At 50.6% G+C, this 19,242-nt stretch overlaps 2 protein-coding genes across 3 annotated transcripts in view; both read right to left on the reverse strand.

Moving 5' to 3' along the window:
* Window positions 1-1,400, reverse strand: part of FBXL20 (F-box and leucine rich repeat protein 20) — a 37,233-nt gene extending 35,833 nt beyond the window's left edge. The window contains exon 1 of one of the 2 annotated variants that reach the window (XM_040536806.1): window positions 1,318-1,400. In XM_040536806.1, coding sequence (XP_040392740.1) covers window positions 1,318-1,338 — 21 coding nt within the window. In that variant the 5' untranslated portion in view covers window positions 1,339-1,400. Of the gene's footprint in view, window positions 1-939; window positions 1,190-1,317 lie in introns of those variants that run through there. The other variant, XM_040536805.1, reaches the window with a different exon arrangement.
* A 455-nt stretch (window positions 1,401-1,855) lies between these two features.
* On the reverse strand, window positions 1,856-19,080 carry MED1 (mediator complex subunit 1). Its single transcript, XM_040536526.1, has 17 exons — window positions 18,822-19,080; window positions 16,990-17,096; window positions 16,349-16,427; window positions 15,854-15,908; window positions 15,593-15,725; window positions 14,816-14,844; window positions 14,365-14,436; window positions 13,980-14,054; window positions 13,338-13,411; window positions 12,904-12,993; window positions 12,049-12,160; window positions 11,632-11,756; window positions 11,303-11,421; window positions 9,969-10,170; window positions 9,682-9,777; window positions 9,470-9,575; window positions 1,856-8,077 (listed from the first exon to the last, which is right to left on the reverse strand). Exons 1-17 carry the CDS (start codon window positions 18,847-18,849, stop codon window positions 4,828-4,830), a joined length of 4,752 nt encoding a protein of 1,583 aa, XP_040392460.1. The 5' UTR covers window positions 18,850-19,080; the 3' UTR covers window positions 1,856-4,827.
* Window positions 19,081-19,242: the final 162 nt, after the last annotated feature.

Genomic DNA, 19,242 nt, shown 5'->3' on the forward strand with positions numbered 1-19,242 from the left:
GCTCCCAGTCCCCCCGCAGCCGCGCACGGCCGTCCCCACAAACCACGGCTCCCAGGCGCAGAGCTCCCGCTGCCGGGGCAGGGACGCCGCGAGCTCGTCCGGGAGGGCGCGACCGAACTTCGGCTGCGTCCCCTCCAAAAAAATAAACCCGTTTTTGAGGGCACAGCCCAGCGCTCGGCTCTTCAGACCCAAACGTGGAAAAACCGCGTGCTCCGGGCAGGGGAGCCCCGAGCTGGCCGCTCGCTGGGGGGTGCAGGGGAGGGGGGTCGGGGCTGCACCAAACCCCGCTGCCCGTGCCCACCCCGCGGGCAGGCTGCGGTGCCTCGTCCCGGGGGGGGGGGGGGGGGGGGGGGGGGGGCCACGAAGCAAAAACCCAACAAACCCCACGAGGGGGTCCCGGGGGGGAGAGGGGGGGGGGGGGCAGGCTCAATTCACACCCCCAACCGGTACCGGAGCGCTGCTTCCCAGCTGCCCACCCGTGACCACAAGAGGGGGGAGCACAGAAACCCCCCGAGACACAAAAGCCGCCGCCCCCAAACCGCGAACCCACAAATCTCCCCCCCCCCCCGCACCCCCCCCCCCGATCCCTCAGAGCCCCGGGGCGGCCCCCGGGGGGGGGGGGGGGGCGCCGAGCCCGGCCTGGCCGCGGACAAAGGGCCCGGAGGCCGCACAGGGCCCGGGGCTCGCAGGCGCCCCCCCCCCGCGCGGCTCAGGGGCCGGGGACGAAAAAATTACCCCCCCCCCCGACCCCCCCCAAATCCAACCCCCCCCAAAAACCCTTCCCCTCTCCGTCCTCCCCCTTCCCCTCCCCGGTCTCTTCCCCCCCATCCCCCGCTGACCCCCCCCTCCCGGTGACCGACGGGCGCGGGGGGGGCCGCAGGACACCGCCCCCCCTCCCCCCAGCCCCCCCGCGCCCCCCCCCCCTTCCCGCGGCCTCACCTCGAAGCGGCTCCGGGTGACCCCGTTCATCTCCCGCCGCATGGCGGGGCCGGGGGCTGGGAGGGAGGGATGGTACCGGGGGGGGGGGGGGAGTGTCCCGCGGGGTGGGGGGGGGTGGTCCCGGGGGTGCCGGTGCCTCGCGGCCTCCGCCCGCCGCCGCCGCGGCGCCTCCTCCGGCCTCAACTTCGACCCAAAACAAAAACACGGCACCTGCCAGCAACGCGCCCGCTCATTGGTCGGCGCGGCGGGGGGGGGGGGGCGCTGCGGCGGGGACGCCCCGGGACGGGAACGGGAGGGGGGAGGGGAACGGTCCGCGCCCCCCCCCCCCCGCCTCCCTCCCTCCGCGCGCCGCCCCCCCCCCCACCCGCGCCCACCTACCCCGCAGGCCGCCGCGCCCATCGCGCCGCCGCCGGCCTCCGCGACCCCCTCCCCCCTCCCGGTACTTCCGGGGGGCTGCGGCCCCCCCCCCCCCCCTTCTCCGGTACCGGGGGGGGGCCCTCGGGGCGCCCCCTCCCCCCCCCAACCCGGGGCCGCCCCGAGGGGGCTGCGGGGGGGGCTCCGAGGGGGGGCGCGGCCCCGCCCCGCCACTCCCTTCCGGGTGTGCTGGGAGGGGGAGGCAGCGCCGGCCAATCAGGGCCCCGGCTGGCGGCGCGCCGCGGTGACGTCATTACCGCGGGAAAATCCCGCGTGGCCGCCGCGGCGCGCCCCGAACCGAGGCCGCTGGGGGCGAGGGGAGCGATCGGGGGTGGGGTGGGGGGGCCCGGCCGGAGCCCCACGAGCAAAGGAGGCTGAAAAAGGAGCTCGGCGCCATTCCCAGGGCCGCCCCCGCAGCCCCCGGGGCTCACGGCGCGGATCCGCAGCCCGGCCCCCCCCCAGGAAAGAACGGCTTTTAACGTCCCTGGGACGCTCCTGCAGCTGAGATTAAAAGGTTTGGCTTTTATTTTGTTTACACGTTTATCTTTCCAATACTGAAAGATGTAAAATATCGTCGAGAATAAGCAAAAATATTTTAAAAATAAAACATTTGTAAGAGACCAAGCGTTTACACACACAGTGTCTGTGTAGGGACGGGCGTACCTCATCTCTCAACGCGGTAGAAGCATCATGCAGCTGGCGCCTGGCTCTGGTCTCTCTCTCTCTCTCTCTCTCTTTCTCACGCGATACAAAACGGAGGGTGTACAAAGGGGAAGGGTACAGTGCATCAAAACGGATCCAAAAGCTTTCAGCCTGCTACGACCGCGGTTCAGGCCCCGGTTTCTCTTGCAGCGCTCGGTGTCGCGGAGGCTGAGAGAGGAGGAGACTTTGTTCCCTGTACTTCTGCGGGTGTCCGCGACGCCCACCTTTCGCAGGAGAAATTGAGAGTATTGAACTTTGGTCTTGGGCAAGCAGAGAAGGAAACGCGTTCAGCTGTTCCATTCCAAACGCATTTCTGTGTCAGTGCTGAAGCTGAACAGTATTTCCTTTTAACTTTCGCTGCGTTTCGCATTGGTAAAACATTACTCCGATCAACGACAAGTCCAGCACACTGCTCCGTGAAATCCCCAGCCCTGATTCCACTTTTAAGAGGGCTTCTTTTGAAGGCGGTTTGTACCTTCACACAGCCCTGAACAGATCAAAGGACTTTTTTTTTTTTTTTTTTTTTAAATAAACAAAGTAACTTACAAAATGAGGGGGCAGAATGAAAACAGCTGACAACCTGCTGGAGCCTGAGCAGGTATTACTTCCCCGGTGCAGCCGCTGTAGCAGGGTCTCAAGATAAAGCCATCTGGTGCTGTATTCCTTACATCCTCTTCAGAGGCACCCCGCAGTCATCCGATTCTGATGCTGCGTAAGATAACGTCATTTGCTCCGGGTTTAGGCTTTATTCACTACTTCTCTATCATCTCAGCACGTGAAGATGGGAGCACTGGGGAGGGGGAAGCTACGGAACGCAGACCACAAGGAGCAAAGGATGACTGTTGGAAAATACAAGGAAGGGCAGCTCTGTGGAGTTCAGGGTGGCTTTAGGAAATTCAGGGCTCCTGCACCCTGCAGGAGCCTGGGAATGAAGCTGAAGGCAGGAGGAAGTGGTGAAAACCCCCTACACTTAACTGAATAGTTGCCACCCTACTGAAAAGACAACTACCTTGCTATGGCTTTGAACGAGCCAGAAAAGAAACTGCTTGCCTGGAATATCACTGGGGTCAGACCGTAAGCAGGACTGGAAATGTCTGTGTTTAAAAGAAACTTAAATCCTTGACATGTTTTCAGGCTGCATCCCCGAAGTCTAATCTCCTTCCCACAGGTGAAATCCTGGCCTCCAGGAGTCAATGCCAAAATCCAGTGGGAGCAGGACTCTGCCAGTACAAAATTCGAATGGAGAACTCGCGATTTCCCACATTTCTTCTTCAGCAAATCACATTTAACTGCTTTTAAAAATAAAACACGCTCCTGAGTCTCTTCTCCTTTCAGGGACCACAAGATAAGACCACAGAGGATGCCTGAGTCACGCTCTTAATTCCAGCCAAAAGGGGAAAATCCATCACTTAAGGAAACCACTGCTTCTGCTGCAACTGTTATCCAGACGAACCAGTTAGGGTCTGCTTTTCCAGCAGTGTAAGTGCTAACACGAGGAAGTGACTGACTCACAGTGCTAGGCTAACACCTCCCAGAGAGAGAAGGGAATGCTCGTGTGCATTACCAGAATTACTATTTGAGAAGTGTGCTGCAAGTTAAAAGAAAAGAAAGAAAGAAAAAGAAAAAAAGAAAGAAACCTTAAGCGCTTCAGCAACAGAAACAGCTTGAGAAAACAAGGCCCGTTTTTAACCATGAATGCACACGAGCTGTTCTAGCGACAGTAACGGAGCATTCGCTGTGGATGGATTTAGCACAGCTCTAAAGTTTGCAGGACTGAGGCTCGTGCGCGGCTTACAGTCTCTCTCTTTACAAATGCAGCATCGGGGGTCCTGGGGACGTTGTTTGCTTGGTTGACAAGGAAGCAGTGCTCAGATTAAGACAGTGGAGTTCCTTTTCAATTTAGATTTGCTCCCATGCACGCCAGAATTTTACCAGCTTCACCAAAGCTACAGTGGCTGCACGTGTGCAGAGCTTTCCAAATCCACAGGCTCTACCCAAATTCTCAAGTCCCTTTGGACTCCATCGTACAATTAAAATGGAGATCGCATGAAAACAAGCAGCATAAAGCACTCAGATACGGACATAAATAAATAGCTAAAATGAAAGGGAAGTAAAAAATTCGACAGCATTCCTTCATCACTTCGACCTGGAATAAAACGCCAACATCCCTCACAGTGGCTGACTCCGCAGCCCACGCCAGAGGAAGACAAAGTTCCTCAGCACTGCTCCCAGTCAGGCAATGAACGAAGAAATGCCACAAAAATAACTAAAAAGCACTTTTTTTTTCTTTCCTCCAACCACCCTTTTTAAAAGAGTAAAACCCAGCCCTAAAATATGCCTTAAAATAATTAGCTTAAAACTTCCTAAAAGCAAAACCAACTCTGTCTGAGGGGGAAGAGGGGCAGAGGAACTCAGATTCTCCCAGAATAGCCTATGTTTGTTTGCACCAGTTGGAGGTCTGCTCCCACGCTTACACGCACACTTAGCTTTATACCCATTACCTCTAATGGGCCTATTAATACTTATAAATTAAGAATGAGTGTAAGTGTCCGTAGGATGAAGGCCACAGTCAGGAACCTGGCTTGCAGAATGAGCTGCTGGCACTCACACGTTCTGTGTGAACTTTGGAGATCCTTGGAAATACTTTTTTTTTTTCTCTTAAAACACCTCATCGACATCAGCGTGGCAGGTTTGCAACGAATGGTTCCCTTCTTTCCATCTCTAGAACCCGCAGGTCCTGATACTTAGTATCTTTCAAAGATACTACGAAAATTAATTGCCAATTAGAGCAACATCCATGAGATCATCATCTTCTTCCCCGATCAAAAACTCGGGGCTAGCCCGGGACGGTCGCTCGGCCGAGAGCATAGCGCTGCTGGCCATGGAGAGAGACTGGTCAGCTGAAATCGGGGATTTAGACCAGCTCTCTGGCTTGATGCTGTGAGATTTCTTCTTGTCTCTTTCTTTGTCCCGATCCCGGTCTCTGTCCCGGTCTTTGTCTTTCACCTTTTTCTTCTCTTTTTTGTGCTTCTTATGTTTTTCTGAGCTATATTCAGGCAGTGGCCTAATGCCATCGTCAGAGCTGGGGCTGTTCTGATAGGATTTCTCTGCTATGGAAGAGCCCGACTCACTCTCACTGTCTATGTTTTGGGGAGTGTATGCTGGTGACTTACTGTGGCTGGGAGAGCAGCGTTCGTGTTTTGGAGTAGACCCACTGATTAGAGGGGATCCGTAGCTTTTGGAAGAAGCCATCTGAGGCCTTAAGCTATCCCCACCTCCTTCCCCAGGTTTCTGCAAAGTTACTTTGGCTTTAATACTAGGGGAACCACCATCATGCTTGCTGATGATAATTTTGGCCACTCCGGTGCTTCCGACATTTTTGGAATCTGAATTCTTCTTGGAAGAGTCAACAGATCCTCCGGAAACAGAGACTTTAGATTTCTCTTTGTCACTCTTCTCGCGTTTGCCCTGGAACTCCCCCCCAGACATATTGTGTTTGGAGGACATAGTATGGCTTGAGGAATTGGAACTTGGCCCCATTTGTCCATCCATCGGGTCATCTCCACCAGGCCCGCTAGTGACAACCCCGTGTTTAAGTTTGTCTATGACTGCAGTCAGAGATGGCTTCTTGTTTCTGCTGGGAGACTTGCCTTTGGAACTTCCATGCTGGTTTTGAGATGAAGACATGGAAGACCCGCTAGATGAAAAGGAAGATGAAGATGCCGTGGAAGAATTCGATGAAGGAGGCGGCTTTTGTGACATGGACCCAGAGGATCCCATTCCTGAAGACGATTTCATACTCGAGCTCGATCCAGTCCCAGACATGTGAGAGCCTCCAGAACCTGAACTGATAGGTGACTTTGCCTTCGATGACGGGGGAGTACCTGGAACAGGTTTCATGGGAGAAGCAAGCTTGTCAGAACCTCCTGAAGGTCTAGAATGAGATGGCGAGATGTTTGGTTTACTCATGGAAGGGTTCATAAGCGACGATGGCTTTCCTTGAGGTTTCATCTTGGTACTTCCAGACCCGCTGCTGAGGCCATGCTTGGTGATGGGGGAGGATCCAGGCTTTCCCACCGACTGAGCCGAGCTTTTGGACTGACCTGAACTTGAGCCACCTTGGCTTGAGTAGAGGCTGCTGCTCATCTTTGAGCCCGAAGACCCTTCTGACTTGCTGCTTTTCATTTTGCCTGAGGTTGACGAGGAGGAGGAAGAGGAGGAGGAGGAAGAATGGCTATGATGGCTTTTGCTGCTGGAGGAGGTGACAGAGCCGCTACTGGTATACTGGCCGTGAGAAGACGGTTTGCCCACAGTCACTGTTCCTTTTGGGATCTGAATGGTGATTTTTGGAATAGGAGGAGTAGCCACACCGGGAGGAGTCTGAGATCTGCCTGAACTGCCAGGAGATTTGGACCCACCAGTGCTCGCTGGTGGCGTGAAAGGCCTGTTCGATGAACTGTGAGATGGAGATTTCCCGTCTGTCTCCTGCTTCTTCCGCTTCGGGAGTTTCTCTTTGCTTTTGCCGTCACTGGATGGCGTCCGGCTGCGCTTCCCCGGCTTCCCATCTATTCCAGGACCTGCCAGGTTACCTCCAGAACCATTGCCTTCCTTTACCCGTTTCTGAGACTTTTCTTTTCCTAAATCCCCTGTATTCAGTAAGGGGCTCTGACCTCCACTGTGGTGCTCCATGATGTCAGAGGACCCCAGTGCTTTGCTTGCAGCTGCGATAATACTAAAATCTACTGTATCGGACTGATTGCTCCCCTTAAACTTATTTTCCCCCCCATCGCCCCCTAATACTTGTACCCCCAAAGTACTTAGAGCCTGGGATGCATAGCCCTTGAAATCATCCGTGTCTCCACTCTGACTACTCTCATCAAAGTACTCCTCCCCAAAGCCGCTTTGGCTCTGACTGTTCAGCAAGTCAGGATTGAAATCTACCCCGTCTGGAAAAAAATGGTTTGAAGAATCACTGTTGGGGCTCACAGCAGCATCTGCTATCAGGTCTGCTGGGTCTGTGTACGGGTTCTCGCTATTGTTCGTCTGAAAAACATCGGGGTCAAAGAGGGCACTTTGTGAATGTCCTGAACTAGAAGAGTCTCTCACTGGAGTACCAATGGGCGGGCAGTCCTCGTTAGTGGTGGGTAGCTTGGAAGCCTCCTCTGCTATATCCGAAAGGATATCAGTAACATCGGCTCCAATGCTGTCCGAACTAGAGAGTCGAACCATTCTCTGAATACTGGGCTGCGAGTGAGGTATAGGCTGCGGGTATGTAGTAGGAGGAGTGCTGCATTGGCTGGGTGCTGGAGTAATGTGAGGGGTGTCCAGGGTATCTGCAGTCATGTTGACATCAAAAATGGGATTCTGGGAGTCAACATCCATTGAGAAGAGCTCCCTCTGGAAATCATCCTCAGTCTGATGCTTGGGCTTGTCGGCTGGCATGCGGGATTTTTTTTTCTTTTGCTTATTCCCCCCAGGGCCCATTTCCATTCTGGGAGAGCCAGAGGAAGAGTTCTGCCTTTCGAGAGGGCTGCTCCCATACAGAGTGGAGAAATCCTGAGGGGGATTCTCTTTAAGAAGGTTCATGAGCATGGGGTGGTTCTTGGTGTTGCTTGCTGGTGAGGATACTGGTGGTGGTGTGTGATGGGGAGGGGTTGGACTTGAGCCAATGGTAGACCCCACATTCCCTGTGATCTGCAACAAACTAGTGAGAATAGGGTTCTGAGACACTTTGCTGAAGTCCTCCCCATGGCCCACCGAGTCATGCCTCTCTTTCATGCTTATGCTCATGTTAAACAAAGTAGTGATGGGCCCCCCAGGAAAAGTGTTTGTTGGGGTAGTGGTACCACTCATTGGGTTGCTGCCTGTGGTCATGCCATACCCTGGGCTGCTGGCTGGGGGAAGATTTTTCTTCACCATATCTTCTACTGTTTCTGCAATGAGGGACAAGGCTGGTGTGTCTGCTTGAATCGTTTCTGCTTTTCTGCGAATTGCTCGCATGGTCACGGGAATGGACATACATCTGCAAGACACAAGGCAAAGGGTTTAGCAGGCATCTTGCTGCCCTACAGCGACGCTCACCAAAGCGGTTTTAAGACCTTCATCAAAGCAAGCAGTGAGGCTCGTGGGCACAAGAGAGCAACAGGTCCAGGCACCGTAAATGCCTTGCTGCTCTGTTTGTATTCATACTTACCCCACCGTGCTTATCCAGCCATGAGACAACTGTGTCGTGCAATCACAAATGCAGGGATAATTAATCAGTCAACTAACTCTAATAATTAATAGCTGACAGATGATAATCTTGTAGTTAAAGCACAGGATGCAGTCTGGGTTGTTACTCTGATTCTGCTAGGGAACACCTTTGTCTAAGCTTGGCAAGCCTTACACTTCCTGCAGTCCTGTAAAAATCAATGATACTGTCACATTCTCCTCAAGGTCAACTACCCTATAATGTTCTGAAATAAAGATAGCTATTCTCACTCAAGAGGTCTATGCTGTGCACTGTTAACATTCTGCTGCGTTCTGCATGGCTCCATGGTGGCTGGGGTGGAGTAACCTTGATAAAAGACCTGGCTAAATGACAACCTGCAGGGGAGCTCTTTCACATTTTACAAGACTTTGAAAGCAACCAGCTAGAGGAGAAAGCATAAACAGGCAGGCACCTCGGACACACACCCAAAAATAAGTAGCTAGGGTTCAATGTTTGGAATGGAATTTTCAGTAGGGCACCAGGTTTGCCTCTCCTCCAAACAACCGCATGTAAAACTCACTCACAGACAGAATGACTCCAAAAACGACCAGGAGAAATACAACAGAGTTCATCCACACGATTTGGAGTGCCCTGAACAGAGGCATGCCATTACTAAAGCCACGGTACTCACCGATATGTTCTTAAACATGAAATATCTCCTGTCTGTTACAGCTCATAAAACAGAAAGGAGTGAACCTGAGAGCCTGGTCCTACAGGCATGGCACCAGACTGACTCAGAAGGTCTGAGCCACCTCTCTGGCTCCGGCGCTGGTCGGCTGAGTAACCACAGACGTGCCACGCAGTCTGCCCGCACCTCGGCTCATCCCGGTTATGAAACCGGGATAATGACGCTTACTCTTATGGAAAACACTCTGGATAGAAATCACTTATCCTGATCATTACACAGAAATCCTGGGAATATGGGAAAGCAATTAAAATTTTCGCTATTCTACCACTAATTTTAGCTGCTTCTGGGTTACTTTTGGAGCCTGTTTTTGCATTGTCGCTTCTCCTCCTGAAAGCTGAATTTTCTGCAATATAAGAAACTTGGTAGGATGCTATCAAAGGCATGTGCAATTAATTGTACTTGCAAGCTCCTGCATATTAGCTTACAAACATCACTGTAAGCAACACGGAACGTCGGAACAAAAACATCCAGCTTACCTTTGAACAACTTTGGCAATGAAATCATCCGTACAGATAAGAGCATCAGATAGCCCTTTGTACAGCTTACAGTTCACATGAGTGGAGTCTTGCACATCCATTACCACTGAAAGAGAGAAGGCATTTAGAAGAGAGAAAAATTCTGGTTACGATGGAAGAAAACCCTGCCGTCCTGCCTCTAAATACATCATGCTTTTAGCGAGACCACTTACCACACACTAGGGAGTCATTCACAGGGTGCTGAAAGGATACACTGAAACAGGAGTCAGAGAGCGGACAAACTTCAAACTGCAGGATCCCAGGAGAATCTGAAAGACATGGGAACTATTACATTAGGGAACACAGGAGATGAACCAGAGGCGCCAGCTCAATACACCCATATAGAAGAGAAAAGAAAAAGGGAAGCAGCATGGGCCTTACTGCTAATTCCTACACCTGGGAAAATCACCCACAGCTCCTTATTATCCCCACATTGTATTCCACTTGATGTCGTACCCACCTTCTTTTAAAACTGTTCGCTTGACGCAGCTGCCGATTAGTGTGTTGTATGCCACCTGATGTCTGATCAAATTAAGGATGAGAGGAACCCGTCCAGGGTGCTGGAAGGCGATTTTACTGATCAGTGTTCCTTGGAGGCTTCTTCCATCTGGGAGAGGAGCATCCTTGTTCAGAAAGTAACAGTGCTGCTGTCCTGGAAGAGCCTGACAAACAATTTCTGCTTTACTCCAGCCAGTGCTGGGTACAAGGCGATAACAGACATCTAAGGAGGAAAGAGCAGGCTCCAGATCTAAATGACGCCAAGCCACCTTTCTGGCTGAAAATGACAATGAAGACATCTTCCTTCCATTAAATGACAAGCAGACCCGAACAAGCAAGACAGGACTTTGGCTCCTCAGCAGCAGTATTGCCAAACAGCATTAACTGTCCCCCACTACAACAGCTTCGTGTGGCACGGCATCCCCTTCTCTGGAAAGAGAAACCCTCTGAAGTTAATAGTCAGTGACAGATCTCCTAATTTAAGAAGTAGGATTTCTCCCAAGTGATGCAAGTGATTCAGCCACAAATTGCAGTCCAAAGAAAAAGGAAAGGACAGAATCTGGCAATGCTGACCTCTCCAATACCTCTGCTGTCATTACTGCAGCTGCACTTTGACTGCAAGGGATTTTTCACTACTAAGTCACTTTCCATTTCTTATATGTTTATTTATTTGCACACAAAATCAATGAAAACTGCAAACATCACAGGTGATCCTGATGTCTTCCCACAAGCCCGGTCTAGCCTCTAGAACACTGCTGCAGCTACCTTCAGTGTTCTTCTCACCTGCTACCCAAGAACAGCCAACAGACCTTCTGAAGAGCCAACTCACGTGTCTAAATTTGAAGTCATTTATTCAAGGTTTGCCCTGTGTCATTTCACCTTTATTTACGTCACCCAGTCCACATAAAGCTTTCTGGTACACAATTTTAGCTAAAGAGAAAGAAAACAACCCCTGCAACCTCACTGGGTGTGCGCACATCGGCTTACGCACCAGCGTGACCAAATAGCCTTTGCATCCATCTTTCAGATCAGAGAACAGGTCAGATGTAGACACAAATAATTCTGTGGGAACGCATATTATGACAAATCCACATTTAAGACAAAATAGTTTATTTTCCTAATTACTGTGGTCGTGTCCGTATCAGAATTCTAATGACTGGGTAGCACAGTCTTTCCCCACGAACAAATGCTGTACCAATTTCCTTTATCCTCCTTGAAGGAGGCCCAGAACAGATGAACCCCCCCCCACACTGCTCATCTACAAGTATAATGCCCTGGTTGTAATGACGTACTTACTGCATAGAAGCGCATATTGTGGTTTAACGGTACAGGGTCAGCCTCCTTAGACAATTCAAACTGCGTGATCAACTCATACAAGGGTACAAACGGTGGTGGTGTGTCGAACAGTGGAATACCTGAGGAAACAAAATGGCACAGAATGATAACACTGGGAGCTGGAAGGTGATGGTGGGCCAGAGGAGTTACTATCTACTGAAACAAACCTCTCTGGTTCTTACCAAAAACAGCACAAAACCTTAAGCAACTTTCATGGCGTGTTTTAAAAAATAGCAGCAGTTTTTTGATAAGAACCTAGGGAGTGTCCGTCTCACAGATCTGCCGCTCACCTGTGCAGCTCTGAAGTTTCTGAATGAAAGCTCGAGACACTGGAATGGGACGTGGGAATTTCAAGAAGAAACAAGCTGGTAAGTCCACACTGTTGGCACTGGTGATTGATGAGAAAGATGGAGTTCTGGAAAATCAAGTTAATACATGGTCTTTTTAGATGCAGGGCATGATCGCGTGTGCCAGATGTACAATTTGCAGCTAGCTCAGATACAAGCAGACTGGTATACCTTCTTAAAAATTAAAAGACAGTCCTCAAAAGCATGTCACGTGCCTGAAATACCCATTTCTCAGCTTCATATAATGCTGTGACATCACGCAGCCATCTCCCCACTCTGACTTCAAAAGAGGGCTGAATATTGAGTTGGCGTCTAACCAAGGCCACTGAGAAAGGCCTGGCCGATAGGTCCTTTGCTTACCCTTTGCTGTCAACTGGATGAGAGCCCATAATCAGTGGTGCAATTGGAAGTTTGTACATCGCCATGGTTCCCTCGACTGTTACCGACACATTCATTCCTAAAGATCGAGGAACTGCAAGAGAAGGCAAGAAAAAAAAAGAGAACAACATAAGGTGATGAAAAAACAACGCAGCCTTTATGAACTAAATATCAGTACGGTGGAAACGCATTGCTTCCTCCACAGAGCAGAGTTCTCAGCATTCACTGCTATCACTAAAAGGACTACAGCCGAACAAGTTAGTTGTGCTACCTAACACTATTTTTCTTACAAGGTTGATCAGTGGCATAATTCCTAAAACATATTTCAGATACATTTGCCAGTCTGTAGTATGTTCTTTCAAAGCCATTTATTGTTTTGCTTTGTAATAATTTCACCCTTTTCTTTTCCAAGACCAGCCTCAGTTTTAACTGGTGCTGGGTTTTGTCATTTTACCAAAAGACAAATATCCACACACACGCATGAAAGACAATCTTACAGTAGGACAGCAGATGGGAATACCCAAATATTCCGACAATAAAACAACTCGCATGTTAACAATGAAATTCATCCTAAGGACAAAGGCTCTGTCTGCAGACTGCCACCACTGGTAGTAGCCCAATTCAAACTCCAGAACAGCCGCGAGGCTCAAGAAGATGGTCAGCTCAGACGGCATTTACTCAGGTACTAATTAAACCCGTGTCCTCTGTAAGGCAGCCTCTGCTTTCCTCGTATTACAGAGTGACAGCAGGGGGCAGCCAGAGTGCTCCCCTGGACTTCTGCTTTCTTCTCTCCTTCAAGCAGCAGTAAGCCCACAGTAGCTTCCAAAGGCGACCTACCATTGTTCTCATGCAAAATAACGGGGGCTCCAGTGCCGTCTTCAAATAAATCATAGGGCGAGACATAATACTTGAGATTCATAAGGAGACCTGTGGGAGAGAGGCTTATGAGCGGGCATCCTGATGCCGCAGGTTAACCCCGTCATTACTAGCCCCTGTAACCACCTGATGTTTGCATTAGAACAGCACACGCCGCACAGAGCTCCTAGTGCACCTTGAAAGCTGTTCTCTGCTGTCACAGCCACAGACGTAGCTTTGTAACGGAAGACTGCCTTTCCGGATCACGTGCGACTTACAAATATTCAACCACCTTGTCCCTCTTTGATTAGCATTTTTCTTTATTACCACCAGTTAATTTCCAACTAACATTAATAAAGGGGACCCTGAACCAAACCAACTTTTTCCTTCCTTTTTTAAGCGTTTATCAGAGATACCTCCACTCCTGGGGGTGAGATAGCCAACACTGCCATGAAGAATCTTGTCGAGCGGATTTGCATTGGTGGCTTGCCTGCAAGAGAGGCAATCACAGGTCTGTAACAAGCTAGAGCCATATCTGAAGCCAGAATTCATGTCCTGATGGCAGTCTAAGATTTTAACTCGATATACACACCGCTCAGTCACAGAAGTAGCTATTTTAATCTTCACAGTGTCATAGGCAAAGCAGAAGGTACTTTTTATTCCTACAGCATGAATGGTTTATCTCCTGAATCTACAGTAGTAAAAGGGGGTCAGATGTTTCTTCGTTTCTGACTGTAAAACAGTTGTTACCACTAATCCATCTAATCATGAACTTTTTTTGGCCTTCCAGACTTTCCTTCAGTTGAATTCTGTAGTTAAAAAGGACAATGGTAAATTCCAGAAAGCTCTGAGCGATTTTTCTGTCTCTCTTTATCACTCTCCTGCCAGCATGATCCTTCTATAACCTCAGCACTGCGCTTTTTAGCAATAAAGTCACAATTTATAGGGATTGATGTGACGCTTCATGGATATACAGTACTTGGCATTATTATAATCAGTCAATGTGATACCGCAATTAATTAAAAAAAAGAAAAAGCAAACCATAGAGATGTTCTTACCAATACATCCCTGCCATTTTTGAGAGATCCAGCTCCAAAGACTGTAGAGCCAAGTACATTTTAGTTTTAAGTTTGCTGGGGAGAAAAAAAAAGAAAAAAAGAAAAATGAAAAGGAACCATGCAAAGAAACGCAACTCACAAACCGATGGCTGACAAGCTGCAGTACTTCCTATCAGATTGAGCATTTAGAAATTTTAACTTTTCGATCTGTATTCCCACTGCTCTGCATTAAATCCTTCCAGCCCACTGTGTTCGCACGCAAGCCATGGTGATGAAGTCAGCAGGATCACAGGCACAATGAAAATTTAAGCACAAAGCTAAAAGCTGGTAGGTTTAATTGCATGTACACGGACATAAATAAATATCGTACATATTCTAGACTTACTTGTCTCCTGGCAACTTATACAGGTTCACAAGTCCCCTTAGATGCTTAGAAAATTCATCAAAATTTTTCTCTCTGAAAGCAAGAAGGAGAAAAAGTAACATGCGTTCAAATTTGTTGCAGATAAGGCTTAACTTTTAAAAGCTATATTAATACAAACATTAAGTCACTTTAGAATAGACTTTTGCTACATGACAGCTAAACGATGCCTTCTTGAAATGATCCAGCTTTAACAATTCTGATGAATGTTGTGCTGTGGCTCCCAAGATGCCAGGCATGGTAGTCAGGATCAGAAACATCTGACCCAAAGCCAGAAAATCCCCTGAGGAGGAGAGACTTTATGGGGAAAGAACAGTTTTGAAATGTTTTGTGTTTCCAGGCATGAAACAGCATCACATCAACACTGCAAAGAGAAGCCAACCCGAAAATGTAACCACCAATTCTTGTTGCTCACCTCAGATGTTGCACCAGTTCTGGACAACTCTGAAAAGGAAAGAAGATGCAGCAACGTCAATGTCAAACGCATCAGATTAAGCCTTTGTGCAGCACAGCAACTGTAAAATATTACAACGGTGAAGTTTTTGAGCATCATCTTTAGATGAGAAGCAACAATATGCTCACAACTACACGTTGCTATGTTTCTAGTTCTGCTCGTCAACCCCCCTTGGAACAAACACAAGCAGTGTTCTTTCTTCTTAAAGAACTGATTTGGAATAAGCTTTTAAAATTGTGACACCGTAAGTTGAAAGCCTACGACCTCACAGAGATATAAAAACGGCCTGTTTTCAGAAGAGCAGCTACACCAACATAAAGGGCAAGTTCAAACTCTCACACCTGTGGAGGAGGGAAGTAAAGCCCCTTTCTTTCAGGATCTTAACCATAACATTCCACATCTTAGTGCTTTCCGTTCACAGATTTAAGTTTTTTAAGACTCACTTCCCTGTCCTTCCTCCAGAAATAAAATCCTCAGAAACACACCGACAACTTCCTCAAATCATTTTTCCAGTTGGAACGCTACTCAAAGAAAAAGAGAGGCCATGAGTAAAACGCTCCTCGCAGACTACGCCACGGGGGCTCTGACCCTCCATTAGAACAAGCGAGCAGCAAAGGCACAATGCTAGGTGTCGCAGGACATTCAGCGTGATTTTTTCTCTGCTCAAACAAAAGGGAGGCGAAACCACAGTTCCAAAACCAAAAAGGTATTATGCTCGTCTTTCTCAGTAATACGTACCACAGGGTTTTCTCCGTGGTGAGCCACCTTGACATCACACAGCAGCCCTGTAGGATCTAACTGGACTTCCACATAGAACATGTCTGAAGTGATGTAACATTCAGTGCCATTTGCACTAAGGTGAGATCCAAGGCTTACATACAAAACAAAACAAAAATTGCTATGAGATGCACACAAAAAACAATCAAACCAGCAGTGAGATTACGATGTGTACAGATAAACAGGAAATGCCTTTGCCGTAAAACAAAGGAGTGGACGTACCCATTCTGTCTGGCTATAGACTCCAGGCGATCCGTCATGGCAGGCAGAGAAGAGACTGGATGGAGAAAGCACAAAACAAGGCTTACTGAAAGGATTCAGCATTTTCCCTGGCATGAGACATCGGCATTAAAACAACCCCAGCTCCTTACTCACTCCTACGTCTGCTCATACCTTAACACGTGCATCTCTAAACATTACCTGCACTCAAAACTGAAACAGAACATTTTGTATAGAGAAAAACAAACGTTCTCAGAAGTACAGAGGGAGAATGGATTTCTTCCTCGAGTGGAATTCGGGTACGGGCAATAAGAATAAAAATAACGCAAGCGATCTTGGCTGATACTGAGTCATAAGACAGAAGCATGCTTATGGAAACGTGAGCGCCACGAACACAGCGAGCTGTGCTACCAACAACCTTGCTTCTGCGATGCAGAGAATTTCCACGCTATATCACAGTTAAGCATTTCCTAAAGTGCATGCACAGAATGTACCAACCTTTTAATGCCTTCTGCAAAGTCTCCAAACAGCTCACCAGATGTTGGTGCCCCCCAGAGTTCATCACAACTCGTTTTTCCTAAGCCAGGAAGAAGAAAAATGTTCTTTTTGTGTGTCACTCAGTGAGAGGGAATCGCTGCAACTCTCGTTCAGTCAAGTGAGGTTTATTCAGGTAATTAAAGGCAGATTAGATTTCATCCCGAAATTACATCCTCATGTTGATTCCTGTAGGAGAACAGCACCCACTTTGGAAGCAGGTAACAAAGGCAGGCCTGGAATTGATTTTTTTTTGAGCAACGTGCTCCTGTGGAACAACAGACCGCAACAACTTTTTAACTGGCATAAGCTGAGAGTTGTGCACGAGGAGACAGAAACAGAGAGGCAAACTTTTACCACCACGATAAATGCAGCAGTCCTTGGGGTAGCTCTGCCCTGCCTCCTGCTCCTCCCTACCCTCACCTAGCTGGAAGGGTAAAGGGTATCCCACCCCTCCCTGCACGCTGCCGGGTGTGAGGACACCCAAAAGGAAGCCAAGGCTCGAACAAAACCTAAAGCACTTTGCAGAGATCCAACAAGCCAACAACAGAACGAACAGCAAAGGAACTCCAGCACCCTCCTACTCGGATCCCAGCCCTTCTCACCATGACTTGACGGACTAGCTTCATGGTTTCTGTCCAAGGCCTGTTCTGGTTGTACTTTGCGTGAAGTCTTTCTAAGAGAGTGCTCATCTTGTTCAGCTTCTCCGCTTCTGCGAGACAAACCACGGGGACAACTCAGGAGAGAGACCAAGAAATATCTGCAGGTTTTACAAGTAACACAGCCTGGCAGTTGTAACAATAACTCTTTCTACCTTTAAGCTATGAATGATTTCAAGAATATATATATATATATATTTATTACTGTTTTACCCCTGCAACCTAGACTTTAAGGCTCAATAAGCGTTAAGAATACATCACCAGCCATCAAAACCTAGAGGTCCCTCAAGGGCCTAAGGGCCCGTTGGAGAAGGGCTCCTCTTCTGCACGGCCCCTCCCTGAATGACCCAGCCCCGTCGGGACAAGTTCTGGCACGACAGGAATACGCTGGCAGCCTGTTCGGGGCTACGACAGCGTGGCCTGAAGATGAAGCTTCCCCATGATAAGGAACAGAGAAGTAAAGAAGAGATGTTACGCTTAATTCCCGGGGTTCCCCCTCACTGTTCACTCTTCCACCTTCTTGTACAGCGAGGATCTCACAGACCTTCCCTCACCAAAAGCCTTAGCCAAGAGAAGCCTTACACAAGAGAACGTGGGCTTTGGTACTACCATAACTTAGCTTTTTCCCCCCCCCTTTGTGCTGAGTTTTTTCTTCAGTTGCATTTGCCAAAAAAAAAACACAAAACAGCAGACATCAGTGCCAAAATAAACCCTGCCGCAGGCACTACTGGCTCCAAGGCAAACACGAGCCCGTGACACGTTAACTGCCGCAGCACACAGCCCTGCAAGCCCTCGGTGCGGAATTCAAAGGCTTTGTTCTCGTTACTGATGCACGCACGGTTCACAGAGCTGACGCTGGCACCACCAAGTCCAAGGGTACAAAATAACTGAGCGCCTGTTAAACGCTTTCCGACACTTGACACCTCCCAGCCCCGTTACAAGCCCACGCTGGCTGAGGTTGGCGAGGGCACCTGGGTCCACCTGGAGCAACCCCTGCTGCAGCAGGGCCACTTGTGGCTGGGGACCCAGGACCACGTCCAGCTGGCTTCTGAACTTCTCCTGACAGGGGAGGGTCCACAAGCTCAGGGCAACCCACCGGGGACTCAGTCACCCACAGGGTGACAAAGTGCTTTGGTGTTCAGCCAGTGCCACCTGGGCGTCCGCTGCCTCTTGCCCTGTGGCCTGGAACCCCTGGCAAGTGCTTGCCTTTTCCCAATAGGTTCATGCTCACAGAGCGGATCCCTCGCAGCGCGGGGACAGGCTGAGCTGTGACGTGCTGAGGCTGCTGCCTTTATTTCATAGAGTCCTAGAATCGTTAAGGTTAGAAGAGACCTCCAGGACCACCTGGCCCGGCCACCCCCCCGTCGCCAATGTCGCCAGTCACCCACTAACCATGTCCCTCAGCACCACGTCCAACTTTCCTTAACCCCCGCCAAGGGACGGCGACGCCACCACCTCCTGCCCAACCCGCCCCAGCGCCTGCCCGCTTCCTGACGAGAATTCCTGGCCCCTTCCTGACCGTTTCTCTCCTCATTTCCCTCACCAACAGCTCCGGGAGCTGCGGGCACGGCTCTGGGGCGGGCACGGCTCTGGGGCGGGCCCAGCCCGGTGCCACCGGGCCTGTCGCCCCTCTGAAGGCTGGGGGGGGGCGGCTGGACCCCTCCCATCCCCGTACCCCCCCCGCTCCTCATCCCCGGGCCCCACCGGCGAGGCCGCGGCCTCCCCTCGGTCCCCCCCCCCCCCGCCGCGGCCCGCTGTCGCTGGGCGGCACTACTCACCCTCGGCACCGCCCGGCGCCGCCTTCATGTCGCGGGGGCGGGGAGGGGAGGCCCGCGGAGGGGCCTCGGCGCCGGTGTCGCCTGAGGAAGGGCCGGGGGGAGGCCCCCGGGGCCGCTCCGCGCCCGCCTCACACGGCGCCGGCCGCCGCCATCCCCGGGCCGCGCCACCTCTCGCGAGAGCCGCGAAGTCTCGCGAGGTGTGGGGAGGGCGAGAAGAGCTGGCGGGGCCTGCGCCCGGACGCCCCCGCCCCTACGCCTCACGGCGTAGGGGCGGGGGCGTCCGGGCGCAGGCCCCGCCCCCGCGGTTCAACCTGCCGAGCGCTGATTGGCCGCCGCCTCCCGTCGTCAGGAGGGGGGCGGGGCGTTACTCCCCCCCCCCCCCCCTTCTTTCCCCGCTCCCCGTGGAAGCTCTCGCGAGAGC

The sequence above is a fragment of the Cygnus olor genome, chromosome 25 (genome assembly GCF_009769625.2).
Source record: "Cygnus olor isolate bCygOlo1 chromosome 25, bCygOlo1.pri.v2, whole genome shotgun sequence".
Taxonomy (NCBI): domain Eukaryota; kingdom Metazoa; phylum Chordata; class Aves; order Anseriformes; family Anatidae; genus Cygnus; species Cygnus olor.